At 36.9% G+C, this 26,099-nt stretch overlaps 1 protein-coding gene across 5 annotated transcripts in view; it reads right to left on the reverse strand.

Moving 5' to 3' along the window:
* Positions 1-26,099, reverse strand: part of STAM (signal transducing adaptor molecule) — a 96,548-nt gene that overhangs the window by 62,558 nt on the left and 7,891 nt on the right. For 2 of the 5 annotated variants that reach the window (XM_047740496.1, XM_047740500.1), the window contains exon 2: positions 11,779-11,863. The exons of 1 other annotated variant lie outside the window; for it this stretch is intronic. In XM_047740496.1, coding sequence (XP_047596452.1) covers positions 11,779-11,863 — 85 coding nt within the window. Of the gene's footprint in view, positions 1-6,242; positions 6,283-11,778; positions 11,864-23,929; positions 23,995-26,099 lie in introns of those variants that run through there. 2 more of the 5 variants (XM_047740497.1, XM_047740498.1) reach the window with 2 other exon arrangements.

Here is a 26,099-nt window from a genome sequence, read left to right on the forward strand (position 1 = left end):
GCCTACTTGTGCGCACGCTCTCTCGCTCTCTCTCTCTCTCTCTCTGACAAATAAATAAATAAATAATCTTTAAAACAAACAAACAAAAAACTGTGATAAGCTTTTACATCCTTAAGGAAATCATTACCACTAAAAAGACAGTAAATTTGAATTCTAACTACTGTATCTACTACTAAATCAATGATCTTAGATCAATTAATTTCAAAATGAGGATACCACTTTCTTCATTATCCCCCTCATGGAACCTGACCAAAAAAATAACAGGACATTTTCCTTAAACTATTGCAAATATTAAAGAAAAACAGAAAAAAACAGTAATAAAGTAGGTGTTTCTAACATGAAATGGTATGTGAATACAGTACATGAATAGAGTATACAAATGATGTTATTTGGCATTTAAAGAACAAGTTCATGATTCCAAAAGACTTCAGCAAGAAAGTAGGTAAACCAAACACTGAGGATTGATGGAAGAATGAATAATAGTTACTACATACTTAAATTCAATATGGGGATACTTTGAGTTTCCTAGACTATGTTAACACTAAGGTATATATCTGTCAAGCACAACACAATGTGATTTATGCATGGGAAAGAGAAGAATCACTCAAAACTTCAATATCAAATTGGCATGTCTTGATTCATGATTTTTAACTTTCAAATAATTGTTCACTATAGGCACTTAAGAACGCAGCACTGAAAAGTGAGGCAAAAACGTAAGATTCAGAGTAAAAACCTAAATTTGAATTTTACCTGTTACTACTTTTGGAAAGTCACATTAAAATCTCTGAGCATTAATTTCCTTATCTTTGAAAGGATCTCTACAGTCACGAGGACTCTATAGGTCCTAGCTATAAAATATATTGTGTTTTAAAAATTGTAATAAAATACAAAAGTAAAATCACTCTCTAGGGCAAGTACAGATGAAAAAATGAGACTGAATCACAATCCTACCCTAACTACTAACCCCACTGTCTCCCGAATCATCTTCTCAATTTCCCCCTTCAGGAATACACAGATGTTATAGTACAGTCCACTGATGAAAAAAGAAGATTCCTATCAAACAACCAGTTAAAGAAAGACTTCACTTAAATGCGGGAAAAAAGGAAAAAATAACTCGTAAGAAACTACCAAAAATATTCAAGACTTCTAAGAGAAAAAATTCAACAGTACTAAAAGATACAAAGATATGCTATGTTCTTGGATAGGAAGATTTAATATCATAAAAACAATTTATTAATTTAAAGCTAAGCCAATTTATTTTTTTTTAAAGATTTTATTTATTTATTTGACAGACAGAGATCACAAGTAGGCAGAGGCAGGCAGGCAGAGAGAGGAGGAAGCATGCTCCCCGCTGAGCAGAGAGCCCGATGCAGGGCTTGATCCCAGGACCCCGGGATCATGACCTGAGCCGAAGGCAGAGGCTTTAATCCACTGAGCCACCCAGGTGCCCCCAATTTATTTTTTTTTAAGATTTTATTTATTTATTTGACAGAGAGAGATCACAAGTAGGCAGAGAGGCAGGCAGAGAGAGAGGGGGAGGCAAGCTCCCTGCTGAGCAGAGAGCCCGATATGGGGCTCAATCCCAGGACCCTGAGATCATGACCTGAGCTGAAGGCAGAGGCTTTAACCCACTGAGCCACCCAGGTACCCCCAAAACTAAGCCAATTTAAATAGTTGTTTTTAGACTAGGCAAGCCAATCCCAATGTTTATCTGGGGACAGTAGGAAGGGAAAGGAGTATTTAGAAAAACTCTGAAACCACGCGGAAGCAGCACATACAAACAGGACAAAAAATAAAGTTCAAAATATACATAGGATAATACATACAGGAGTGTAACATATAAAGGCAGTATTTCAAATCAAAAAAGAAAAGATGGATTACTCTGTAAATGTCACTGGAATTTTGGGTAGCAAGACAGAAAAGAATAAAGTTAGAGTCACACCTCATACTATGTAAGAGGATATTCCAAATAGAGCAAAGATTTAAATGTAAAAAATGTAACCACAGGTACAGAGACATTGGGAAACAGTCTGGCAATTTCTCACAAAGCTAACCATAGTCTTCCAAATGATCCAGCAAACATGTTCCTAGGTATTTACCCAAATGAGTTGAAAGCCTAAGTCCACACACGCAAAACCTGTACACGAAACGTATTTCATAGCAGCTCTACTCACAGTTACCAAAACCTGACCGGAATCTAGATATCCTTCAATAGGTGGATGAACAAACAAACTATAGTACATCTACATACTGGAATACTATTCAGAAATAAAAAGAAATGAGGTATGCCATGAAAGGACACAGATAAAGCTTAAAGGCATTTTGCTAAGTAAAAGGCATTCTGTGTTAAGCGAAGACAATCTGAAAAGGCTATATATAGGATCTTAATTATACAACATTTTGATAAAGGCAACATTAAAGAAGCAATAAGAAAAAACAATGGTTGTCAGAGGTTAAAAGAGAGGGAGGAGAAGAATGAGTATGTGGAGCAAAGAACATTTTTAAAATGGTGAAGCTATTCTGAGTGATACTATAATGATAGATACTTATCATTAAAGGCTTGTCAAAATCCATAAAACTGTACAGCACAAAATAAGTTTTAATGGGAACAATGGATTTCTGTTAATAACAGTGTATCAATATTGGTTCATTACTTATTAACACATGTACCACACAATATAAGATGTTAATAAGGATAGCAATATGTGAGCGGTAGGGTGGGTATATAGAATTCTTTACACTGTCCGCTCAATTTTTCTATAAATCTAAAACTGTATTTCAAAGTCTACTAATTATGAAACAAAAAAAATGAAATCATAAAGAGAAAATTAGTTAATCCCACTAAACCCTTGGAGAGGGTAAATTCTGTATAATTCAAAACTCTACAAACCATAAGAAAAGACTGATGAATTTACCTGTATAAAAATTTAAAACTTCTAAATGGAAAAACAAAAAAGAAAAAAGAATAATGTAATACACACACACACGCACACACAAACAAACTCAAATTATAGACAAGTATGTCCCTAATATATCAAGGACTACAAGAAATGAAAGGATACATACAGTTCACAGAAAAGGAAACAAAAATCTCTTAAACATAGAAAATGATGTTTAATCTTGCGAAGGGTAAGAGCCTTTGATTCAATGTAAGACTACCCAATGATGAGCCCAGGGTGATGTATGGAAGTGCTGAATTATTATACTGCACACCTGAAATAAATACAACACTATATGTTAACTATTGGAATTAAAATAAACACTTTAAAAAAACAACAACAATAACAAAGACTGGGACACCTGGGTGGTGCAGTGAGTTAAGTTAAGTTAAGTTAAGTTAAACTCCTGGTTTTGGCTCAAATTTTGATCTCAGGGCTGTGGCCTGAGTCCAGCTCTGCACTAAGCAAAGAATCTGCTTAAGATTCTCTCTTCCTCTGACCTTCCTTGCCACCTGCTTTCCACCCCGCATATGCTATCTCTCTCTCTCTCTCTCAAACAAATAAATCTTTAAAAAACAAACAAACAAAAAAAAACCCAAAAACAAAGAAGAGCCCCTTTACCTGTATGAACAGGGTCAGAGAGCCCCAACCACTCCTTCCTAGACTTCCAAGGTTCCATCTGCAAAGGTCAGGAGGAAGTCTTGGGCACCCAACTTTCTCTACTATCCAAAAATTGAGAATCTGAGAACACATGCCTATTATTTCTATTTATACCAGTCCCTATGAAAAGCTCCAGACTATCCACCATTAATAAGCTCTACATATGCATTTCTTTTCACCTTCTGAAACCTCCCCACTGTGTAGAATTCATAGTCCACTGTCAACAAAAGCCCCAATCCATAATTCTTTGGCGCTACAGAAATCTGGCTCTCCACCATCTTCCAGGGAGGATACTACTCCCACTCTATAGGTAGGTACAAGATACGGGTCTTCTTTGCCCCCTTTACTACTTTCAAATCATTCTCTCATCCTCTTCCCTAAAACAATCCAATTCCCATCAAGCCAGACTAGCTTCTTACTGCATTTATTTAAAAAAACCTCAAGTGGGGTACCTAGGTAGCTCAGTCGGTTAAGTGTCCAACTCTTGATTTGGGCTCAGTCATGACCATCAGGTTGTTGAATCGGCACCATGTTGGGCTCCACGCTAGGCGTGGATTGAGATTATATCTCTCCTTCTCCCTCTGCCCCTCCCTCTTTTTCTCTCTCTAAAAAAACAAAATAACAGCAAAAACAAAAAAAAAAAACAAGAAACACCTCAATTACCCCTTCATCCCTCAATGATTTTAACTCCTGGCTCACTGTCACCCTCTCCAACATTACTCTTGTCTTAATTCTCAGAAATATTAATTTATTACTATACAAGCGATGTTCCTAACATCTTGGCTTTACAACTGCCATCTCACTTTATTAACTGTCATGGCCACATCCTAAACCATGCCATCACCAGTAAGTGCAAACCCTCTATAACCTCAATTTCAAGCATTCCAACTACCACTTCTACTTTTCTAACTCACTCACTCTCTTATACTCTATGCTCATTTAGAGCAACTCACCTGTGTTCCAGCTACTCTGCATCTTTGAAGGTCCCAGCACCAAGCATTGTCTCTCTTGCAGGATTTGTGTAGATGTGATTTCCTCTGCCCCGGACCTGCTTTCAGCTCTTAGGTTCTTCTCAACTTTAAAATCATAAATGTTATCTCTTCAAACTAGTCTTTCCCTACAACATCTAAGTAGGTCTCCCCTTCTATTCTCCACTAAAGCACTCTGATCACTATCTTCTTAGCTTATCTGTCTACTTGTTTATGTCTACTTCTAGTAGACTGTCACCACAGCTGATGTCAAAGGCTTTGTTGTCTTATTTCCCACTGCATACACAAAACATGATACCCAGCCAGTACTGTTTTGTCAACTAAAAGAAAAAATGACTGGGGTGCCTTCGGCTCAGGTCATGATCCCAGGGTCCTGGAACTGAGCCCCACATGGGGCTCCCTGCTCAGCGGGAAGCCTGCTTTTCCCTCTCCCATTCCCCCTGCTTGTGTTCCCTCTCTCGCTGTGTCTCTGTCAAATAGATAAATAAAATCTTTTAAAAAAAGAAAAAAGAAAAAATGACTGATGCAGAGAGAATGAAACTAACTAAAAATAAGTCCATAATGTAAAAAGTAAGAGAGACATGAAAATCAAGATCACGCTTTACAAAAAAATCCTTTAATTTTACTCCTGTTGGGATTTCCCTTAATTTAAATTATATTTCATCCTAAATATGAATTAGATTCCATTTGTAAACTGGAAAAAGACTATACTATCTAGAGCTGCTATGATAATTATAAATACAATGTTTCTAAGGACCTTAAACAAGACCTGGAAAATAATAAACCATCAATAAACGTTGGCTATTGTTTTTTAAAGAGCACTTGAAAGACTTTAAAAATTAAGGCCTATAAGTTGAAGATACAATTACAATTGGAAGAGATGTGTTTCTCTACCTGACTGAAGATGGCTGAATAAAAGACTACTTTTCCTTTTAAAAAAATCTGGAAATATTCTTTTAAACTCCAGTTGAGGGCGCCTGGGTGGCTCAGTGGGTTAAAGCCTCTGCCTTCGGCTCAGGTCATGATCCCAGGCTCCTGGGATCGAGCCCCACGTTGGGCTCTCTGCTCTGCAGGAAGCCTGCTTCCTCCCCCCTCTCTCTCTGCCTGCCTCTCTGCCCACTTGTGATGTCTCTCTCTCTCTCTCTGTCAAATAAATAAAAAAAAAATCTTAAAAAAAAAAAAAAAAACTCCAGTTGAAAAACAGAAATAGTTATAGCCCAAGTTCAAGTTCTACAGGAATAAATCAAAGATTTAGTTCTACAGGAATAAATCAGATTTACCACCTAAATAGATCCCTTAACCAAGTAAAGAAAAAAGTTGTATCATGTTTTCCACATTCAGTCAACTATATCTCTGTCCAAAGCTAAGCAAAGACGATTCAGCTATAAAATAACAGCACAAATTAATCTAGATGTCAATTAGAGAACTTTAAGTTTAGCTTGTTATTGTGGATAATCAACACCTACCCTCGCATTTATTTTTCACATGAGAATATAAGCAAATCAGTTAAAACTAACAAACAAAAGCTATTCATTATGTGAAGACATGTTAAAGAAAACTGTTACCATCATTTTCAAAGTTCTCTTGATTCTAAACAAACAGACTTTTCAGTCCATCATATGACCTCATTGGCTAGGCATTTTTCAGTACTTACTCATACACTGGAATTGCATAGTAAAAGTCATGTGAATATCCTAGGAAGTCAGAAAAAATTTTCAGAATGTTCTTTATAGTTTCAAGTCCAGCATATTCAAACATTTCAGGCTCAGAAAAAAATCTCTAACCTATATGAAGCAAATAGTAACCACATCTACTAAGTTTCCTGAGACTGATATAGTTATTTGTAGTTATTAAGTAAATGATTTTAGTTAATAATTATTATTTAAGTGTGGTAATATTCTACATGCTACTAATCAAAAACTCATGTTAAGCTAGAAAATGATTTCTAAATTTGTCAATTTAACAACCAGTGCACTGCTAACAGACATTAAAAGAAATGTATTTTTAAGGCTATCAGGATATATTAATGAATTAACTAATTACCGTATATATATAATATGCTTATTATATATGAATGGAAAATAATTCCTATTTCTGTCAAGAAACAACGCAAAGATACAAAAAGAACAAAAGCAGTTATCTATAGAGGATGGGACAGAAAAACAGGGATAGGAGTTAGACTTGTCCATGTTCATCTTTTCAAGCTGTTTTAATTTTTGAGCCATGTAAATATGAATCTATATTTAAATCAAAAAGTACTTATTTTATATAAGCATAAGTATTTCTTGAAATCAACAAATATAAATACACTCACACATATGTGCATATGGTTTAAAGAACAGAATAAAACTTTTAAAAGAGAAAGAATTAAAGGAACGTTTTTTAAAACACTGGAAGCCATGTTTCTGGGTCACAGTTCTGACTAAATAAAATTTCACAATAATGGCTCTTTGATGCTTACAAAAAAAAAGAAGAAGAAGAAGAAAAGGCCAAAACAATCTGGAGGGTCAGAGTAAGAAAGGCTTGACAGAAATTATTTTATTTATGCACTAAGTAATTCCACAATATACTGATAGTTACAAATCATTTTGATAAAAATATCAAAGCTTACAGAAAAAGAAAAGCTTTTCCTCAAGTTGCCTCCACAATCTCCAAATCCACCTACTTAAATGGATTTGTACATTTTATAAAATTAGATTAAAACCAAATGGCAATGCTTTTTTTAAAAAAATCTACATTGTTGCCTAGTACACAAATAACTTTATGAAATGCATTCCAATCTATAACTTCCCTCTACTTCAACCTACCCTACCCAAATCTGTTTCAGGAAAATACACATCACATGGGTATGGTTTCAGGAACACCCTCTCACACCAAGGGCATTTCTCAGTCTTCTCTAAAGCACACCAGGTACCTAGAATACCTCGCTGACAACCTAAAGTAATGTTCAATATTCTTATGCTACCATCAGCAACCCATAACTAAACATATGTATGTAGGTTCCTAGAAAACATAAACCAAATCTCTGCAAGTTCTCTATATAAACTAATTACAAAATGATTTCAAAGATTAGAAACAAACTATGAGTGGTTACCAGATGCTGGCAGGGGGAGGGGGTGGTGGTAAGGAGTTGTCTAGTAAGCAGAGTTTTAGTTGGGGATGATGAAAAGTACTAGAAGTGATAACTTCTGATGATAACCCCACAACAATGTGAATGTACTGAATGTCAAAAACATGCCACAAAATGTTTAAAGTCATAAATTTTATTCTATATATATTTTACCACAATAAAAATAAATAAGCAAACAAAAGAAATATTACGAACACCACCATAAGTATCCCACAGTTTACTGTTCACCTGAAAAGCACCTTCATAATTTTCTACTACTAAGTTGATCTGAGAATACCTAACACAACTGTTATTTTTTGAAAGCTCAGTAATATTAGAATAGTGTCTCAATTATTATTTAATCCTTTTCAAACAATTCTTTATTAACAAGAGCTATGGCAAGAGACTGCATTTATATAAACAAATAAATGCTTAGAAATTAACTTAATGATTTAAAGGAACTAGAGAACAATAAATGTAAAGGGAGAAAAATAAGTGGAAGGGGAAAAGGAAGAAAAGAGAAAAAGGAAAAAACATTATTTAAAAGGAGAAAAAGAACTATACCTCATTATTTAGATCGTCAAAGTTGAAAATCCTTCCTAATTCATAAACTTAGCATAACATCAATTAAAACTCCCAAAAGATAACTGAAATATTAAGGAACATACTGATAAGAAGTATACAGTCTAAAATAAATTTGAAAAAAAAAATCATGTATTGATCTAAATAAATAGGTACTATCGATACAACCTACTAATTCTAGATAAAAACAGACAAATGGAGGGGAAAACGGTGCCTGGGAGGAAAAGTCAGTTAAGTGTCTGACTTGTGGTTTCAGCTCAGGTCTGACCTCAAGAGTAGTGAGATCAAGCCCCACATCAGGATCCACACTAAATATAGAGTTGGCTTTGGTTTTCTCTCTTCCTCTTCCTGTGCCCCCTCACCCCCTTTCCCTCTCTCTTTCGCTCTCAAATAAATAGATAAATCTTTAAAAAATGGGAAAGTTTTTTAAAGTTTAAAGGTCATTTTAAATATATGAGGCCAATACTGGATGGACCTTGAGGGCATTATGCTAAGTGAAATAACTCATATAGATAAAGACAAATATTGTACGATTTCACACACATGTGGCATCTAATAAAAATGAACTCACAGAATAGTGGGGTTGATGGCTGCCAGAGGTGGGGAGTGGGGTGAGGTGAAGTGGGTGAAGGGGGTCAAAAGGTAAAAACTTCCAGCTTTAAGTAAGTTCTGGGAATGTAATGTACACCATGGATAGTATACTTACAATACGTTATTATAACTTTAATGTTGCTAAGAGAGATTTTAATTCTCATCGTAAGAAAAAATAAGGAAAAAAATAACAAATGTTGCTAGTAAAATAACTGTTAACATGAAGAAAAACAAACTGAACTCTTCATCTTCACTGTACATTATGCAGAATTTCAGATGATTATAAATTTTTCAACTGAAAAATATGGAATATTTCTAGAAATGAAAGGGAGTTTATCTTTGCATTTCAAGCAACAAATCAAATTATTATAAAAAGTATCTACAAAATGAATACCAAATTTAACTTTACCAATGTAAAGATGGAAAGAAAACTGACAGAGTGAAGAGAGGAGAGACACTGTAACTGGAATACTAGATGAACGTTTTATTTCCAAAATATAGTAGGATGGAATTGGGTTGATACCTAATCCTTTTTTTTTTTTTTGATACCTAATCCTTAATAGCCAAATTGTCACAAAATTGAACTTCAATCAAAAAGAGGTTAAGTTGCACTCATTTAACCATGTGCCAGATACTACTGTGAACACTTTATATATGTTAATTAATCTCACACTGATAATAAGCCCCTGTGAGGAAGACACTATTTTTATTCCTACATAGCAAATGAGGAAGATAAGATACCCAGTGCGACACAGCAAAGTGGTCAGAGCTAAGATGTGAACCCAGGCAGTCTCACTCCGGAGTCCCATGCTCTCGACTACTAAACTATCTAAACTAAACTAAACTCAACTACCACTAAACTGCACAACAAAAATTCATGGACCTTTTCATTCTACAAATCTAAGTCTATCACATAGACATAAACTACTATAACACACAACAAAATACAAGTAAGAATGATTTTGATACAGTGCTTTGAGGATTCACATGACCATAATATGATTTGCTGTAAAGGGGATAAAGCAAGCTTTGTGGAAGAAATGGTATGTATATTGGGCCTGGAAAGATATGAGAAAACAGAGACAGAAAATGGGAGAATAAAATACTTCACACTAAAGGAATACAATGACCAAAAGCATAAACTAAGGTAGAAAAGCACTGGCAACTGAAAGGCTTTTGTTGAAAAAAATGGTACTTAGAGGAAAAATAAATGAAAAATAAATGAGTCAGATGCCTAGAGGGAGGACAGACAACTCACTGCAGAAGGCAGGGTAGTAATATGGTCAGAGCTGTTATTGGGCAACTGGATATATGAAGTGGATAGGAAAGAAATGGAAAGAAACGCCAGGAGGTTAATTCAATAGTCTAGCCATGGTAAGGAATGTCTCAAGTAAAGTGGGACCAACAGAAATAGAGAAAAAGGAAAAGATATACAGCACACAGTAGCCACTCAAATCCCAATTAAATTAAGGAACTAACAGAGTCAGAAAGAGAAAGACTCAGTACACTAAAATGTAAAAACAACAAAGGGGATAGATTGATGAGGCCACATTTGGAGGCCACATTTTGGGGAACCTAAAAAGGGCTGCATGTTACAAGAAGGGCTTGACTGAAGGGGCAGAAAGACCCTGAACACAAACGACCCTTGCCTGCTTTGGCCAGGTTCAAGAAGTTAACTGAGAAGACTTTATTATATCAACAGTCTGCGAGATATTTTGGAGGCAGACTGACAGCATTTAGCAACAGTATTAATGTGGAGGTGACTCTGAGGTTTTAAGTGCAAATTAAATAAGCTTGTCATTAACAGAGATAGGGAACAAAAGAGGGAAAGCAGGTTTAAAGCAAAAAGAGACATGACTTCAGGTTTCTACATGGTGAGATCAAAGCTTATATAGTATGATACCCAGAAATAATGATGTGTCCCCAAGACTAGTGCTACAGTGAGAAAAATCAGAGCTGAAAAATACAGATGTCACCCATATAAAGATATGCATAAGTTGTAAGATTAAAAAAAAAAAAAAAAAAAAAGAATGTACTAGAAAAGAAAAAAGGATTAGGGGAAAAAAGAAAGGATCAAAGGAAGTTTAAGGAATGTCCTATATTTAGGAGGAAGGAGAGCCAAAGAAAGCATCATCAGAGGGTTAAGATTAGCACCACAAGAATCAAGTACGGGGCGCCTGGCTGACACAGTTGGTGAAGCATATGCAACTCTTGATCCCAGGGTTAGAAGTTCAAGCCCCATGCTGGAGCCCCATGTTGGATGTAGAAGTTGCTTAAAAACAAAATCTTAAGGAAAAAAAAAAAAAAAGAATCAAGTGTAACACAGCAGTGTTCTCTAACGTTTTTCACAGGAAGTACACAAATTAGACAATATTTTTATGGCACAAAGGGGTAAATGAGGCTGCTAAAATCAGATGTTATTAGCCCAGGAATTAAGGAAGTTATTAATCTGTATACCAGTTAATCAACTTGCTGTACTGAAAGCTCTGTATGAACAAAAAGATTTACGCCAAAAAGTTTAAGATTATACTGTCCTGAACTGTCTTTCTATAGTCACTGGTTAGGTAGAATACTGCAGAAATGACAATGAAGAACTGAAAAATAACAATGAAACTTGAAAAATCATTTAACTGAGAAATCACTAATGGTTTTAAAAGTCAGTGGAAAAAGCTAGACTTTGGGAAGCAACTCTGGACAAAGGTTTAATTAAAATATCAACATTGTTACCAGTCATGTTACCCTGATTGGTTAGAGAGAGTAATTTAAATGGAATGATTCCTCAAATCTTGCTAGCAAAGAAGTCCCTTTTTAAACTAAATTGTAATTGTAATATACTTTACCTTCTAACATTTTATTCATGTTAATAAAGAGAATCAATAAAACTCCTCTGAAACTTTGCAACACTTACCCAGTTCGAGATTGACCGACTTTATCACAAATATCCAAAATGAGGCCCCAATCCTCAGCAGTATTCATCTCACTGGTTGCTTTCTCTGTGTATTATGAAAAGAAATTGCAGAAACATTATTTTTGAAAATCTTTAAGAGGTAAATAATCACATTTAAATGACTAAATTGTGATAAGAAATCAGAATAGTTGGCAGCAGCCTGTTTAATGAGATGGTCAAGAACATCTTCAAAAGGGGTTACGGGCACATTTACCACCTATTAAAATAATTTTCCCAATACACATTTCAGATGCTTATTATTTAATATTAAGAAATAGCCCTGGAATTTAAGGAAAAAAAAAAACAAAAAAACAAAAACAAAAATTAAAAAAAAAACAGATGAACATATAAGGGAAGGGAAAGTTAAAAAAAAAAAAGATGAAAACAGACAGAGGCAAATTATAAGAAACGTAACTATAGGAAAGAAACTGAGAGCTGCTGGTGATGAGGTGGGGGGATGGGGTCAGTGGGTGATGGTCATTTAAGGAGGGCACTTGATGTAATGAGCACTGGGTGTTATATGCAACTGATGAGCCACAAAATTCTACCCCTGAAACTAATAATATATTATATGTTAACTAAGTTGAATTAAAATAAAAAATTTTTAAAAATTAAAAATTAAAAAACCTTTAGAAAGGGAAAAAAGAAATATGCTACTGATGAGACACCTGGGTGGCTCAGCTGGTTAGTCATCTGACTCTTGATTTCGGCTCAGGTCTTGATTCAGGGCCCTAACATTGAGCCCCATGCCTAATTCCCCACTCAGTGCGGAGTCTGCTTGTCCCTCTCCCTCTGCTCCTCCCCCCGCACTCCCCTCAAATAAATAAACAAATAAATAAAATCTTAAAAAAGAGAAGTAGGCCACTAATACTTATTTATAAAAAAAAAACAAAAACAAGAAACTACATACAGGTCTATTCCCTTCCCCACGAAGAAAGACTAAAATAAGAAATATTTCCACTATCAAGTAATTCTTAACTTTACCTGCCAATGAAGAAACATGACAAGGCACAAATCTCTACCAAAATGTTTCCAGTAATTAACTAATTATATGATTTTGTTGATTTTCATGTGTGACATGGGAAAGGAGGAAAATGAAAAGAAACTAAGCTTTAACTGAGTATTTTCCATTAAATAAAAACTTAACAGGGGCACCTGGGTGGCTCAGTGGGTTAAAGCCTCTGCCTTTGGCTCAGGTCATGAACCCAGAGTCCTGGGATCCAGCCCCACATCCGGCTCTCTGCTCAGCGGGGAGCCTGCTTCCCCTTCTCTCTCTGCCTGCCTGTGATCTCTGACTGTCAAATAAATGGATAAAATCTGAAAACAAAAACAAAAACAAAAAACTTAACAAATTAAAAACATTAACAGAGGTATCACAGATGGAGCCCAGCCATTTCATTAAGCTCTCTCCCTTTTTTATTTAAAAAAATTAAAAGTTTTTTTAGAGCAAAGAGACAAGGATAAAGAAAACATGAGGAGCAATAACAGCAATACTATCTCAAAAACTATGTAACAATAACAGATATACAGTACCTACTAAGAAAACCCAAAAAAGGTGCATGATATACTGGTAGTAACAAGAAAGGTTAAGAACCAACCTGTTTTACACCACTGAATTCTCGGAAAAGTCAAGAACTGGTAGCAGAAAGAAATGCCTGCTGCTGACAGTGGAGAAGAAAGAGGACTTAGAACGGATTAACATTGTTGGGAGTGTGTAGGTAAGTACCTAATTTGCCTTCCTTACTCAAGAGCTCTGGCAACCATCTCTCCCCAACCCACCTGAGCAAATGAGTGAAGATTTGCTTTCTGGAGATAAAGCAAAGTTTTTTCTAGACAAGGAGACACAAAGCATAGTTGAGACATAAGCATCAAAAACAAGGAATTACTTCCAGTTTCCAGTATAGCATTTAAGGAACTTGGAAGTTACCACTCCAACAAGGAAAAAGATGAATACCATGAAAACTAAACAACTCTCCTGAGATCCTTCTGAAGTAAGGTCACAGGCCAAATGCTGTCCCCAAAATTAGAGACATAGACAGATGGAATATCAATTTAACAGAGCAGAAATCCATAACCAGAAATATCACCAACACCCAGTACCACAGATCTAAGCTGGAACAGACAAACTGCTGGAGGCTAAGTGTGCACAATTCTGGAAGCTAAAATCCAAAAGGGCCCAGACATAGGGGATTTCCCACATTTCTGTAATTTTATTTTTATGAGCAGGATCTCAAGGTAATATCAGAGAAAACTTTCTACTTTTCAGCAAGGGGAGGAGGACAATAACTATTGTGAGATACACCAGAGCATTCTCTTCTTAACAAGGCAACTTGTTAAGCACCTAACCAACTAGGGTTTTACCAGAGATTAATCCACCTGGGGTAAAGGAAATGCCCAACTCCAGCCTGCTCTACCCTTCCATATAGAAGAAGGGGAATACCCAACTTCAGCTCATCTAGTCATTTTCTCCCACCTAAGAGAGGGGAAAAACTGAGAAGCACGTGAGAAATTCACACCCTACGGGCAGAGGCTCACTTTAAAAGACTGAGAGCAGGGCACCTGGGTGGCTCAGTGGGTTGACCCTCTGCCTTCAGCTCAGGTCAGGTCTCAGGGTCCTGGGAACCAGCCCCGAATTGAGCTCTCTGCTCGGCGGGAAGCCTGCTTCCCCCTCTCACTCTGCCTGCCTCTCTGCCTACTTGATCTCTCTCTCTATCAAACAAATAAATAAATAATCTTTTAATAAATAAATAAATAAAAGACTGAGACTTAATCACCAGACTATATATCACTTCCTACCTAACGCCTTACTATTATGCCATTAAAGGATGGTGGGTTTTTGTTGTTGTTGTTGTTTTTGAAGGATGGTGTTTCTTTTATCAGTACATCATGTCTAGCTTTCAGCAAGCCACATTATAAGGCAAAAAAACACAATATGAAGAGTAAGCATCAGAACCAGATACACACATGACAGAAATGCTGGAGTTATCAGACAGGAGTTTTAGAAGCTATAACTAATAACGCCAAGAGCTCTAATGGAAATAGGAGACAGCATGCAAGAACAGATAAAGAAAGTGAGCACAGAAATGGAAATTCTAAAAAAGAATCATAAGAATAAGAATCATAAAGAAATACTAGAGATCGGGACGCCTGGGTGGCTCAGTTGGTTGGACGACTGCCTTCAGCTCAGGTCATGATCCCGGAGTCCCGGGATCGAGTCCCGCATCGGGCTCCCAGCTCCATGGGGAGTCTGCTTCTCCCTCTGACCTTCTCGCTCATGCTCTCTCTCACTGTCTCTCTCTCAAATAAATAAATAAAATCTTTAAAAAAAAAAATACTAGAGATAAAAAATGAACACCTGTGACGCACTCAGCAGCAGACAGAACACAGCTAAAGACTCTCCAGACTTGCACATGTATCAGTAGGAACTTCCAAAACTGAAAAGCGAAGGAAAAAAATATGACCAGAAGGAAAACAAAAACAAAAACAAAAACCCAGCAACAGATTATCCAAGAACTGCGGGAAACTACAAAAAGTAATGGACAGAAGAAACAGAATACTTGCTTGAAGCAAAAACAACTCAACATTGCCCCAAATTGGTGGGAAACATCAAACCACAGATCCAGTGAACTCCAAGAATACCAAGCACAACAAGTACCAAAAAAAAAAAAAAAAAAAAAAAACAAAACCTACACCTAGGTATACCATTTATACTGCAAAACTGCAAAAAATCAATGATAAAGAAAAAAAATGGGGGGGGGCCAGCAAAAGAAGAACCACCTTACCTATACCAGAACAAACATAAAAATTACATCTGACATCTCAGAATGCATGCAACCAAGGAGAAATGGAGTGAAATAGTGTTGAGCAAAAATAACCACCAACCTACTATGTACCCTGTGAAATTACTCTACAAAGGAAAGAAGAAATAAAGACTTTCTCAAACAAAAAACCATTAAGGAAATTTGTTGCCAACAAACGGGCCTTGCAAAAAAAAAAAAAAAAAAAGTTAAAAAAAAAAGTCCTTCAGAGAGAAAAAAATGATATAGGAGGTGTGAGTTTCCACGTAAGCGAAATAAATAACAGCAAGGATCTCAGGAACAGGAGAGAAGAACTAGGAATATTTTGTTATTCATTTCACTTGCCTGCACTACCAATGAAATTGTATAATGTTATTTGAAAGTGGATTTGGACTACTTCTAAATGTACATTGCAGACTCTAGGTCAACCACTAAAAATAACAAAAACAGGAATATAATTAATATGCTACAAAAGAAAAAAGACTGAATCGTATGAAATGCTCCATTAAAAGCACGAAAGAAAAAAAGAGTGGAAGAAAAAATAGGAACAAAGAACAAGGGCTACAACTAGAAAACTGTAACAGATATGGTAGATATTAATCCAACAATATCAATAATCAGTTTAAACATCAGTGGTCTAAATACAAATATTGCTGGAGTGATCAAAACACAAAATGCAATTCTATGTTGTCTAGAGGAAACCCACTTTAAATATAAAGACATACATTAAAAGTAAAGAGATGGAGAAAGAGGGGCGCCTGGGTGGCTCAGAGGGTTAAGCCTCTGCCTTCTGCTCAGGTCATGATCCCAGGGTCCTGGGATCGAGCCCCACGTCGGGCTCTCTGCTCAGCAGGGAGCCTGCTTCCTCCTCTCTCTGCCTGCTTCTCTGCCTGCTTGTGATCTCTGTCTGTCAGATAAATAAATAAAATATTTAAAAAAAAAAAGAGAGATGGAGAAAGATAACAATGCCAACACCAATTAAAAGAAAGTGGGAATAGCTATATTAATTTCAGACAGAGCAGATTTTGGAGCAAGGCAAGTTTTCAGGAATAGAGGCATTACATAAAGTAAAGGGGTTAATTCTACAAAAACATGTAACTATCCTTAATATGTACATGCCTAACTACAGAATGTCAAAATAACAGTGTCAGAAAGTAACAGAACTGCAAAGATAGGGGCACCTGGGTGGCTCAGGTTATGATCCTGGAGTCCTGGGATCACGCCCTGTGTCGGGTTCCTCTCTTCATGAGAAGCCTGCTTCTCTCTCTCCCTCTGCCCGCCACTCTCCCTGCTTGTGCCTGCATGTGTGCACGCGCCCTCCCTCTCTCTGTCAAATAGATATATACATAGATAGACAGACAGACAAAATCTTTGAGAGAAAAAGGAAGGGAGGGAGGGAGGCAGGAAGGGAAAGACAAATCCAGAAAGCAGAAAATCACTAAGGACATAGATGAACTCAACACCATCACTCAACCGGATATAACTGGCATCTATAGACTATTTTATCCAACAACAGCAGAAGACACATTCTTCTCAAGCTCACATGAAATACCAAAATACATCACACAGCCATAAAACACACCACAGCAAATGCAAAAGACTAGAAATCTTACAATGTCTGCTTATAGACCACAATGGAATTAAAAATTAATAATAATAATTAATAAACAAAAAATTAAACAAAAAATTAATAAGCGCCTGGGTGGCTCAGTGGGTTAAAGCCTCTGCCTTCAGCTCAGGTCGTGATCCCAGGGTTCTGGGATGGAGCCCCGCATCGGGCTCTCTGCTCTGTGGGGAGCCTGCTTCCTCCTCTCTCTCTGCCTGCCTCTCTGCCTACTTGTGATCTCTGTCTGTCAAATAAACAAACAAAATCTTAAAAAAAAAATTAATAACAAAAAAATAATTGGAAAATCACAAAATACATGGAGATTAAAAAACACACTTCTAAATAATATATGGGTCTAGAAAGTTCACTCAAGAGAAATTTTTAAATATTTTGAACTAAACAAAATGACCCGAGCCAAAGGCAGAGGCTTTAAACCACTGAGCCACCCAGGTGCCCCTGAAAGATTATTAATTATTGGTTCAATTTCTTTAATAGATATAGGCCTCTTCAGATTGTCTATCTTTGTGTGTATTTTGACAGATGCGTCTTTCAAGGAATTGATCCATTTAATCTAGGTTATCACATTTGTGGGCATAGAGTTCAAATTCTAATGTGTGTTTTCCCAGTACCATTGAGCAGTTCTCTAATTCTTAGTGGACAGTGACCAGTGTCCCACAAATTTAACTCAATTCTGATACACTCTGTCTAACTAGAAAGTGTCAGATCCCACAGGTTTAGGGCTCAGTCCCATAAGACTGCCCTTACTCTCCACTTCGGATGCTAGTCAAAGTCCAGGATATGTCCTATGCTTATATTGACTGGCTGTAAATTGGAGGTTTCCATGATCCCATCAATATCACTGAGCCATTTTAAAGTTCATATAATATCCTTTTAATGGCCATGAGATCCGTAGTGATATTCTTTCATTTCTGATATTAGTAGTTTGTATCTTCCTTCCTTTTTTTTTTTTTTCTTTTCAACCATCTGTCAATTTTATTGATATTTTCAAAGAACCAACTTTTGGTTGTATTGATTTTTCTTTCTTTTCTGTTTGCAATTTCACTGATTTCTGCTGTACTTCTTTTCATCTGCTTACTTTGGATTTGATTCGTTCTCCTGGTTTCCTAAAGTAGAAGCTTATGTTAGCGATTTTATTTTCATTTTATTTTTTATTTTTTAAAAGATTTTATTTATTTATTTGTCTGTTTGAAAGAGAGCAAGAGAGGGAGAAAGAGCACAGAGTAAAAGGGAGAGGGAGAAAGAGGCTCCCTATGGAGCAGGGAGACTGATGCGCATCTCTATCCCAGCACCCCGGGATCATGACCCGAGCCAAAGCCAGACGCCCAACCAACCGAGCCACCAGGTGCCCCTATGTTAGTGATTTTAGATTTTCTTTTCTAATGTATGCATTCAAAGCTATGAATTCCCAGTAAGCACTGATTTCAACTATATCCTACAATTTTTCTTTCTTTCTTTCTTTTTTTTTTTTTTTAATTAAGTTAGCTCCATGCCCAGTGTGGAGCCCAGCACAGGGCTTGAACTCACAACCCTGAGTTTGAGCTCTGAGCCGATATCATGAGTCAGATACTTAACCACCTGAGCCACCCAGGGGCCCCGTCCTACAAATTTTTATATGTTGTACTTTCATTTTTGTTTAGTTCAAAATATTTAAAAATTTCTCTTGAGTGAGAGAGAAACTCTCTCTGAGAGACACTCTCTGTCTCTCAGAGAAACACTACTCTGGTGCAGGATGCTGATATTGGGGAAGCTCCTGCGTATGTGGGGACAGGAGAGATACAAGAAATCTCTGTACCTTCTGCTTAATTTTTCTGCGCATCTAAAACTCTTCAAAAAATAAAGTCCATTTTTAAAAATAAAGGAATTAGGCAACTGTGTGAATGCTGATACCTGCTGTTCAGAAAAGAAGCAAATAATATATTATATATTAATAACAATTAAAATTAAAAAAATTAGTTAATTCTTTTTTAAAAAAACAGAGTTAACATAGAGGGCTGACTGGTATCCTTTATTTATTTATTTATTTATTCACTGGTATCCTTTAAAAGGGTTGTTTATGCATTGCCTGGTATATGGGAACTTAGATTTAGGGAGAGTTCTCACCATTCTCAGAACTTAAAAACTGGCCCTCTATGTCTAAACTGATTGTACAGACAATATGGTTTATACTGAATATGCTTTCTTTGTGAGAGTCTGGAGTTCGGGTACTTGCCAAGCAGAGTACGCCTACAGGATCAGCTCTCAAGAAAAATCCCAAGCACTGAGTCTAATGAATGTCCCTGGATGACATGTTGCCACACCTCACTGCCGGGGGAATTAAGCATGTCTTATTTGGAAGACAATAAAGCATGTCTTCACTGGAAGAGGAGCCAAGGAAGCTTATGCCTGGTATTTCCAGACTTCACCCATCTGCCCTTTCACTTTGCTGATTGCACTTTGGGTCCTTTCACTGTAATAAATCATAGCTATAACTATAACTGAGTCCTGTGAGTCCTGGGGGATCCTAGAACTGGGAAAGCAGGGGAGTGTTCTTGAGGTCCCACCCACCCCCATTAAATACCTGCCCTCTCAGAAATTATTCTATTCTTGGGGCACCTGGGTGGCTCAGTGGGTTAAGCCTCTGCCTTCAGCTCGGGTCATGATCTCGGGGTCCTGGGATCAAGCCCCACATCGGGCTCTCTGCTCAGCAGGGAATCTGCTTCCTCTTCTCTCTGCCTGCCTCTCTGCCTACTTGTGATCTCTCTGTCAAATAAATAAATAAAATCTTTAAAAAAAAAAAAAAAAAGAAAAGAAATTATTCTATTCTACCCTTCACCTTCATTCATACCTTCACCCTCAGAGAGATTACAGGACTCTGGGGATTCCAGGTCAGCCCAAGAGGAAATACCTAAAGGTAAGATAGCAACATGGAGGGACAGAGAGAGTTCCACAGTAAATGGCAAACCACATCAACATGAAGTTCAGTCAATAAGGCCTAACCACAGGATCACAGCTTCCACAGTGCTTTTTATTTCTCTATTATTAACCATGGGCAGAAAACCAAGGATTACCAGCTATCTGAGAAAATCTTCTTAACATGGAAGATAAAGGAAAAGACAAACAAAACAAATACAGCAAAAAAACAAAACAAAACAAAACAAAAAACCCAGAATAGGGCAAGTTAGAGAAAACAAGAAACTATGTAGGAGGGAAAAACTTCAAAAGAAATCATTATTTTCTTCTGAAACAAAAGCTATACAGAAGTAGAAGGTAACCTATCTTGACTGGAACACTGTAACTCAAAGAATAGATAGATTGAAAGACAGCATCACCATGATCCCCATGAACATTTTCATTTTTTTTTAGCCTGAGACAGGTTGGGGGTAGGAGGCCTGATCCATACCAAGATTCTTACCCATAAGGGTTGGTCTTGGTGAAGACAGTCAAATTCCTGCTCCCTACTTCCCTTCAAAGCCCTGTTGCCTGGTTCAACAGATAATAATACTCATTTCCCCACTGTGATCTACTACTGAGAGCTGGAGATTTGAAGCAGAAAATAGTAAGCAGCCAATTCTGTCCAAACTCTATGCAGGCTAATAATTCCTAATCCACAGCATAGCCCCAAGAGATAGAGCAACACCTACCAACTAGTCATTGCCATCAGAGGATTACATTAAGTATCTTATAAAGTGGCAATGGGTGATAACTAGTGAGTAGTGGGTACCTATGCCTAGTCATCATACCATCTTCTAATAGGATAGATAACAAAAGCAGGTTATTCACGCAAATTCCTTGTGTAAGAATACAAACATCCAAGACATCTGAGATCTTGGAAAAGTGACTTATTTGCAGGAAGTAATAAAATTTGGACAGATATTCAACAAAATGGAATAAATTCCTAATCTATGCCAGGCGCCATGTGAAGTAGCTGAGACTCTAAAAAAAGAAATGAAACCAGAAGATAGAGACCTAAATAGATGAAAGAAAAAGTATTATAGGAAAAAAAAAAAAAAATGGAAAGCCTGAAGCCAGTTGGAAAAAAATGGTAAAGACCTAGGGGGAGAGAAGAAAAAAAGAATCAGGCAAGGCTTCTTGATATACTTAGAAACTAAGGAGAGAACAGGATTAACAATAAACTCTTTTGTTTCCATTTAAGTAGTAAATATATAGTAGAGTATAATAAAGAATAATATTATGAAAACAAGTATAACAAAGAAGCTAGGCTGGCTACAATAGAGACTACTTTGTCAAAGGTTGGAACCACTCAAAAACCTAAAATACAAGATGAAATGTTTGTATTAAATCAAGAAACAGCCAAGAGAATTTGCAGCAAGGAAACAGTCTAATCAGAACTGGACTTCCAGGAAAAAAAAAAAAAGACTACTGCCCATATGTGAAAATGGTTCGCATGAGGGAAAAGGAGACCTAATGAGAAACTAACACTACTCTTGAAACTAAACAGATAACTTACAAAGCAAATATTGAAACGCTGTTTAATTTCATTCAGGCTGCACGGTATATACCAAAAGGATAACTGAGTCAAATTTACCTGTCATTGTTCAAGTTCCCATAACACACTGTAAATCCCTTAAAAATAATAACAATATCTACTTTGGGCAATTCTTTCAAAATATTCATGTTCTCAGCCTAAGGACTCAATAAATACTAAACTGACTCATGTAATTACAGTATGAATCCATAAAACTCACAGAAACACATATACCTTTAATAGTATCTACTTCGATGATTTTCCAATCTCACTTTTCAGTGTGGAAAACCCTCTACAATGCAACTGTGATGCTACCTATTTGGAGTTGGTGCAGCTCGCACGTTGAGGGCACAGAACTTCCTCAATGTTTCCCACTTCAGGCACAAGCAACAAGCTCTCGGGTCCCTAGGTCAAATGCACTTTTGACCAACTGGTCACAAAATCAGGGGTTTCCATTATCCCCTCAGGTTCATTATTCACTATACCAACTCAAAGAACTCAGAAAGGCATTTTGATTACAATTTTATCACAAAAATTACAAAGCTGAATCAGCCAATGAAGAGATGCATAGGTCCAAGCTTCTGTGCCCTCAGGTTGCATCATCCTGACATATCAATGTGTCTCACCAACCAGGAGGCTCAACCAAGGTTTGGTGTCTAGAGTTTTTACTGGCATTTTATTATGAAGGTCTGGTCGGCTACCGCCTGGAACTCAATCTCCACGCCTCCTACCCCTCGCCAGAGGTCTGGTTAATATCATATGACTCAAAGTCCCAACCACCTAATCACAAGGATAAGTCCTTCTGGAGTGACCAGCTTCCATGCTGAGTCATCTCATTAGCATAAATGAAAACATTATACAAGGAGCCCTTCTTGAATAAGATGCTCCTATCATTCAAGAAATTCCAAAGATTTAGAGACTCCCTCTCAGGAAACAGGGACAAAGACCAGTCACACACTTTATTTTTCAATACTCTCCTTTGTAAGAACATTTTACCTTCAAAGAAATGCAATATGTAAACCAAATCCAAGTGGACTGCTCTAACTGAGGATTCTCAGAGCTCTATCTCTAAGACCCCTAACCCTTACGAAGCCAAAGAAAATCAACTGAGTCATGCTGATCAAATATCCTCTGGTCTAACACTTACTTCATCTTAGAAAAGGAAAGCAAGTCATTACTTTGATCTGATAGTGTATTTAAATAATTAATTCACTGTCTTTACTGGCTGGTAGCCAAGCAGGCCTTTTAAAAACAGTGCATTTTTGTAAAAGGAAACACTTAAGTCTTGAAATCTATCACCTTCTTAAAAAATAACTAAGCTTATTAAAACTTAAAAGTCAGTAGTTTATTAGAAAGGATACACTTATGACTGATCAAATATAAAGTCCCTATATAGTAGCTAAGTATGATCTTACAGTTCCTGAATTAAGGTGTACCCAGGAGTGTATGGTACAGTCATCAGCAGGTAGGCTGAACACTCATGAACTACATTCTTTACTCTCTGATACATAAATGGGATCAGTACCTGTCTCAAACTTACGTACATCAGAAATGCAACCCATTTCCAAACTTTTAAACTATTCAGATTATTTACTGATGCTGCCTCAAGATCAACAAGGGCAGCAGCGCAGTTCTTCTCAATTACAAAACAAGTCTTTTTTAAATTGGAAAGAATAAAAACTATTAGTAACAATTCAACATGGTTTTATGAGTAGCAAAGTCAAAACTGTTTTCTAAGACAAAAACAGGGGTTGCAGGGAAGGTAAAAGTGAACCAAGAAAAGAGACTTGCTGCTAACCAATGCAAAGTTTCATAATGATCTCATTTTATCCTCAGATTATTCCTACAGACAAAGCTCACTTTACTGCCCTTCACTTTATTGCACTTTGTAGATACTGTGGGGTTTTTTTTTTGTTTTTTTACAAATTGAAGGTTTGTGGCAACCCTGCTTTGACTCCATTTTCCATATGTCCCATTTTGATAATTCTAGCAATATTTCAAACTTTTTCATTACTATTATATTTGTTATGGTGCTCTGTGATCAGTGATTATGATCTGCTAAAAGCTCAGATGACTGTGGGCATTTTTTAGCATGAAGTGTTTTTTAATTAAGGTGTGTGCATTGTTCGTAGACATGATGCTACTGTACACTTAGTAGACCACAGTATGATATAAACATAACTTTTATATACATCAGGAAACAACAAAACTCATTTGACTCACTTTATTTACATGTTCACTTTATTACTGCGGTCTGTAACCCAGCCCACAATACCTTCAAGGTATGCCTGTATACAAAGAACAATGATCTTTGATGTTGCAATTGTAACTGTTTCGGAGCATCGCAAACTGCACCCATATTAAGACAATGAACTTAATAGAAAAAGTGTGTGTGTTCTGACTGTCCACTGGCCCATCTCTCTTCCTCTCCTTGGGCCTCCCTATATTCTCTGGAATACAACAATATTGAAATTAGGCCAACTAGTAACTCTACAATGTCCTCTAAGTGTTCAAGTGAAAAGAAGTGCCACATGTGTCTTTAAATCAAAAGCTAGAAATGATGAAGCTTAGTCAGTAAGGCATGTCAAAAGCTGAGATAGGCCAAAAGCTAGGTCTGTTGAACCGAACACTTAATCAAGTTCTGAATGCAAAGGGAAAGTTTTTGAAGGAAATTAAAAGTGATACTCCAGTGAACATACAAATGATAAGAAAATGAAGCAGTTTTATTGCCAATATGGAGAAAAGTCTGAGTGGTCTGGAGAGAGGATCAAATCAGCCACAACATTCCCTTAAACCAAAGCCTCATCCAGAGCAAGGTCCTAACTCTCCTCAAATCTATGAAGGCTGAAAAAGGTAAGGAAGCTACAGAAGAGAATGTCAAAGCTAGCAGAGATTGATTGATGAGGTTTAAGAAAAGAAGCAATGTCCGTAAGACAAAAGCACAAGGTAAAGCAGCAAGTGCTGATGGAGAAGCCGCAGCAAGTTCTCCAGAAGATCTAGCTAAGGTCTTTATCCAGGGTGCTACACCAAACCACAGATTTTCAATGTAGACAAAACAGCCTTAGAGTGGCAAAAGATGCCAACTAGGCCTTTCAGAGCCAGAGAGACGTCAATGCTCAACTTCAAAACTTTGAAAGCTAGGGAAGACCCTCTGGTTAGTGGCTAAAGCAGCTAGTGACTTTAAATTGAAGCCAGCGCTCATTTACCATTATGAAAATCCTAGGACTCTTAAGAATTATGCTAAATCTACTCTGCTTGTGCTCTCTATATATGGAATAAAGCCTGGAAGACAGCACATCTGTTCACAACATGGTTTACTGAATAGTTTAGCCCACTGTTGAGACCTACAGCTCTGAAAAAAAGATACTCCTTTCAAAATACGACTGCTCATTGTAACTGACCATCCAAAAGCTCTGACAGACATGTATGTACAAAGAGATTAATGTTGTTTTCATGTCTGTTAACACCACATCCACTCAGTGGCATGCGGATCAAGGAATCATTTTGACTTTCAAATCTTACTATTTAAGAAATACATTTCCTGGGGCGCTGGATGGCTCAGTCAGTTGAGTGTCTGACTTCAGCTCAAGTCATGATTTCAGGGTCCTGGGATTGAGCCCTGAATCAGTCTCTGTGCTCAGCTGGGTATCTGTTTGTCCCTCTCCCTCTGCCCCAGCCACTCTCATGCTCTCTCTTTCTCTCTCTCTCAAATAAATAAATAAAATCTTAGAAATATATATATCAATAAATAAAATCTCAGAAACACACACACACAGACAAACTACAGCTGCCATAGATACAAATTCCTCTAATAGATATGGGCAAAGTAAACTGAAAACCTGCAAAGGATTCATCATCCTAGATGCCAGTGAGAACATTCACAATTCACAGGAAGCTCAAAAGATCAACATGAGTAATAGTTTGGAAGAAGGTAATTCCAGCCATCCTGAATGACTTTGAGGGGATTAAGACTTCAGTGGAGGAAGTAACTGCAGATCAACTGGAAATAGCAAGAGAACTAGAATTAGAAGTGGAGCTTGAAGACATGACTGAATTATTGTAATCTCATGATAAAATATGAACAGATGAGGAGTTGCTTCTTACAGATAAGCAAAAAAGTGGTTTTCTGAGGTGGAACCTACTAGAAGATGCTGCGAAAACTGCTGGAATGCGACAGAGTTTAGACTATCACATAAACTCAGTTGATAAAGCAGCAGCAGGGTTTGAAAGGATAGATTACAATACTGAAATAAATTGTACTATGGGTAAAACACTGTCAAACAGAATTATATGCTACAAAGAGTTCAATGAAAGGAAGAGCCAATCAATGTGGCAAACCTCGTTGCTGTTTTCTTTTACGAAATTGCCACTGCCACCCCAATCTTCAGCAACC

This window comes from Lutra lutra, chromosome 8 (assembly GCF_902655055.1).
Source record: "Lutra lutra chromosome 8, mLutLut1.2, whole genome shotgun sequence".
Classification (NCBI taxonomy): Eukaryota; Metazoa; Chordata; class Mammalia; order Carnivora; family Mustelidae; genus Lutra; species Lutra lutra.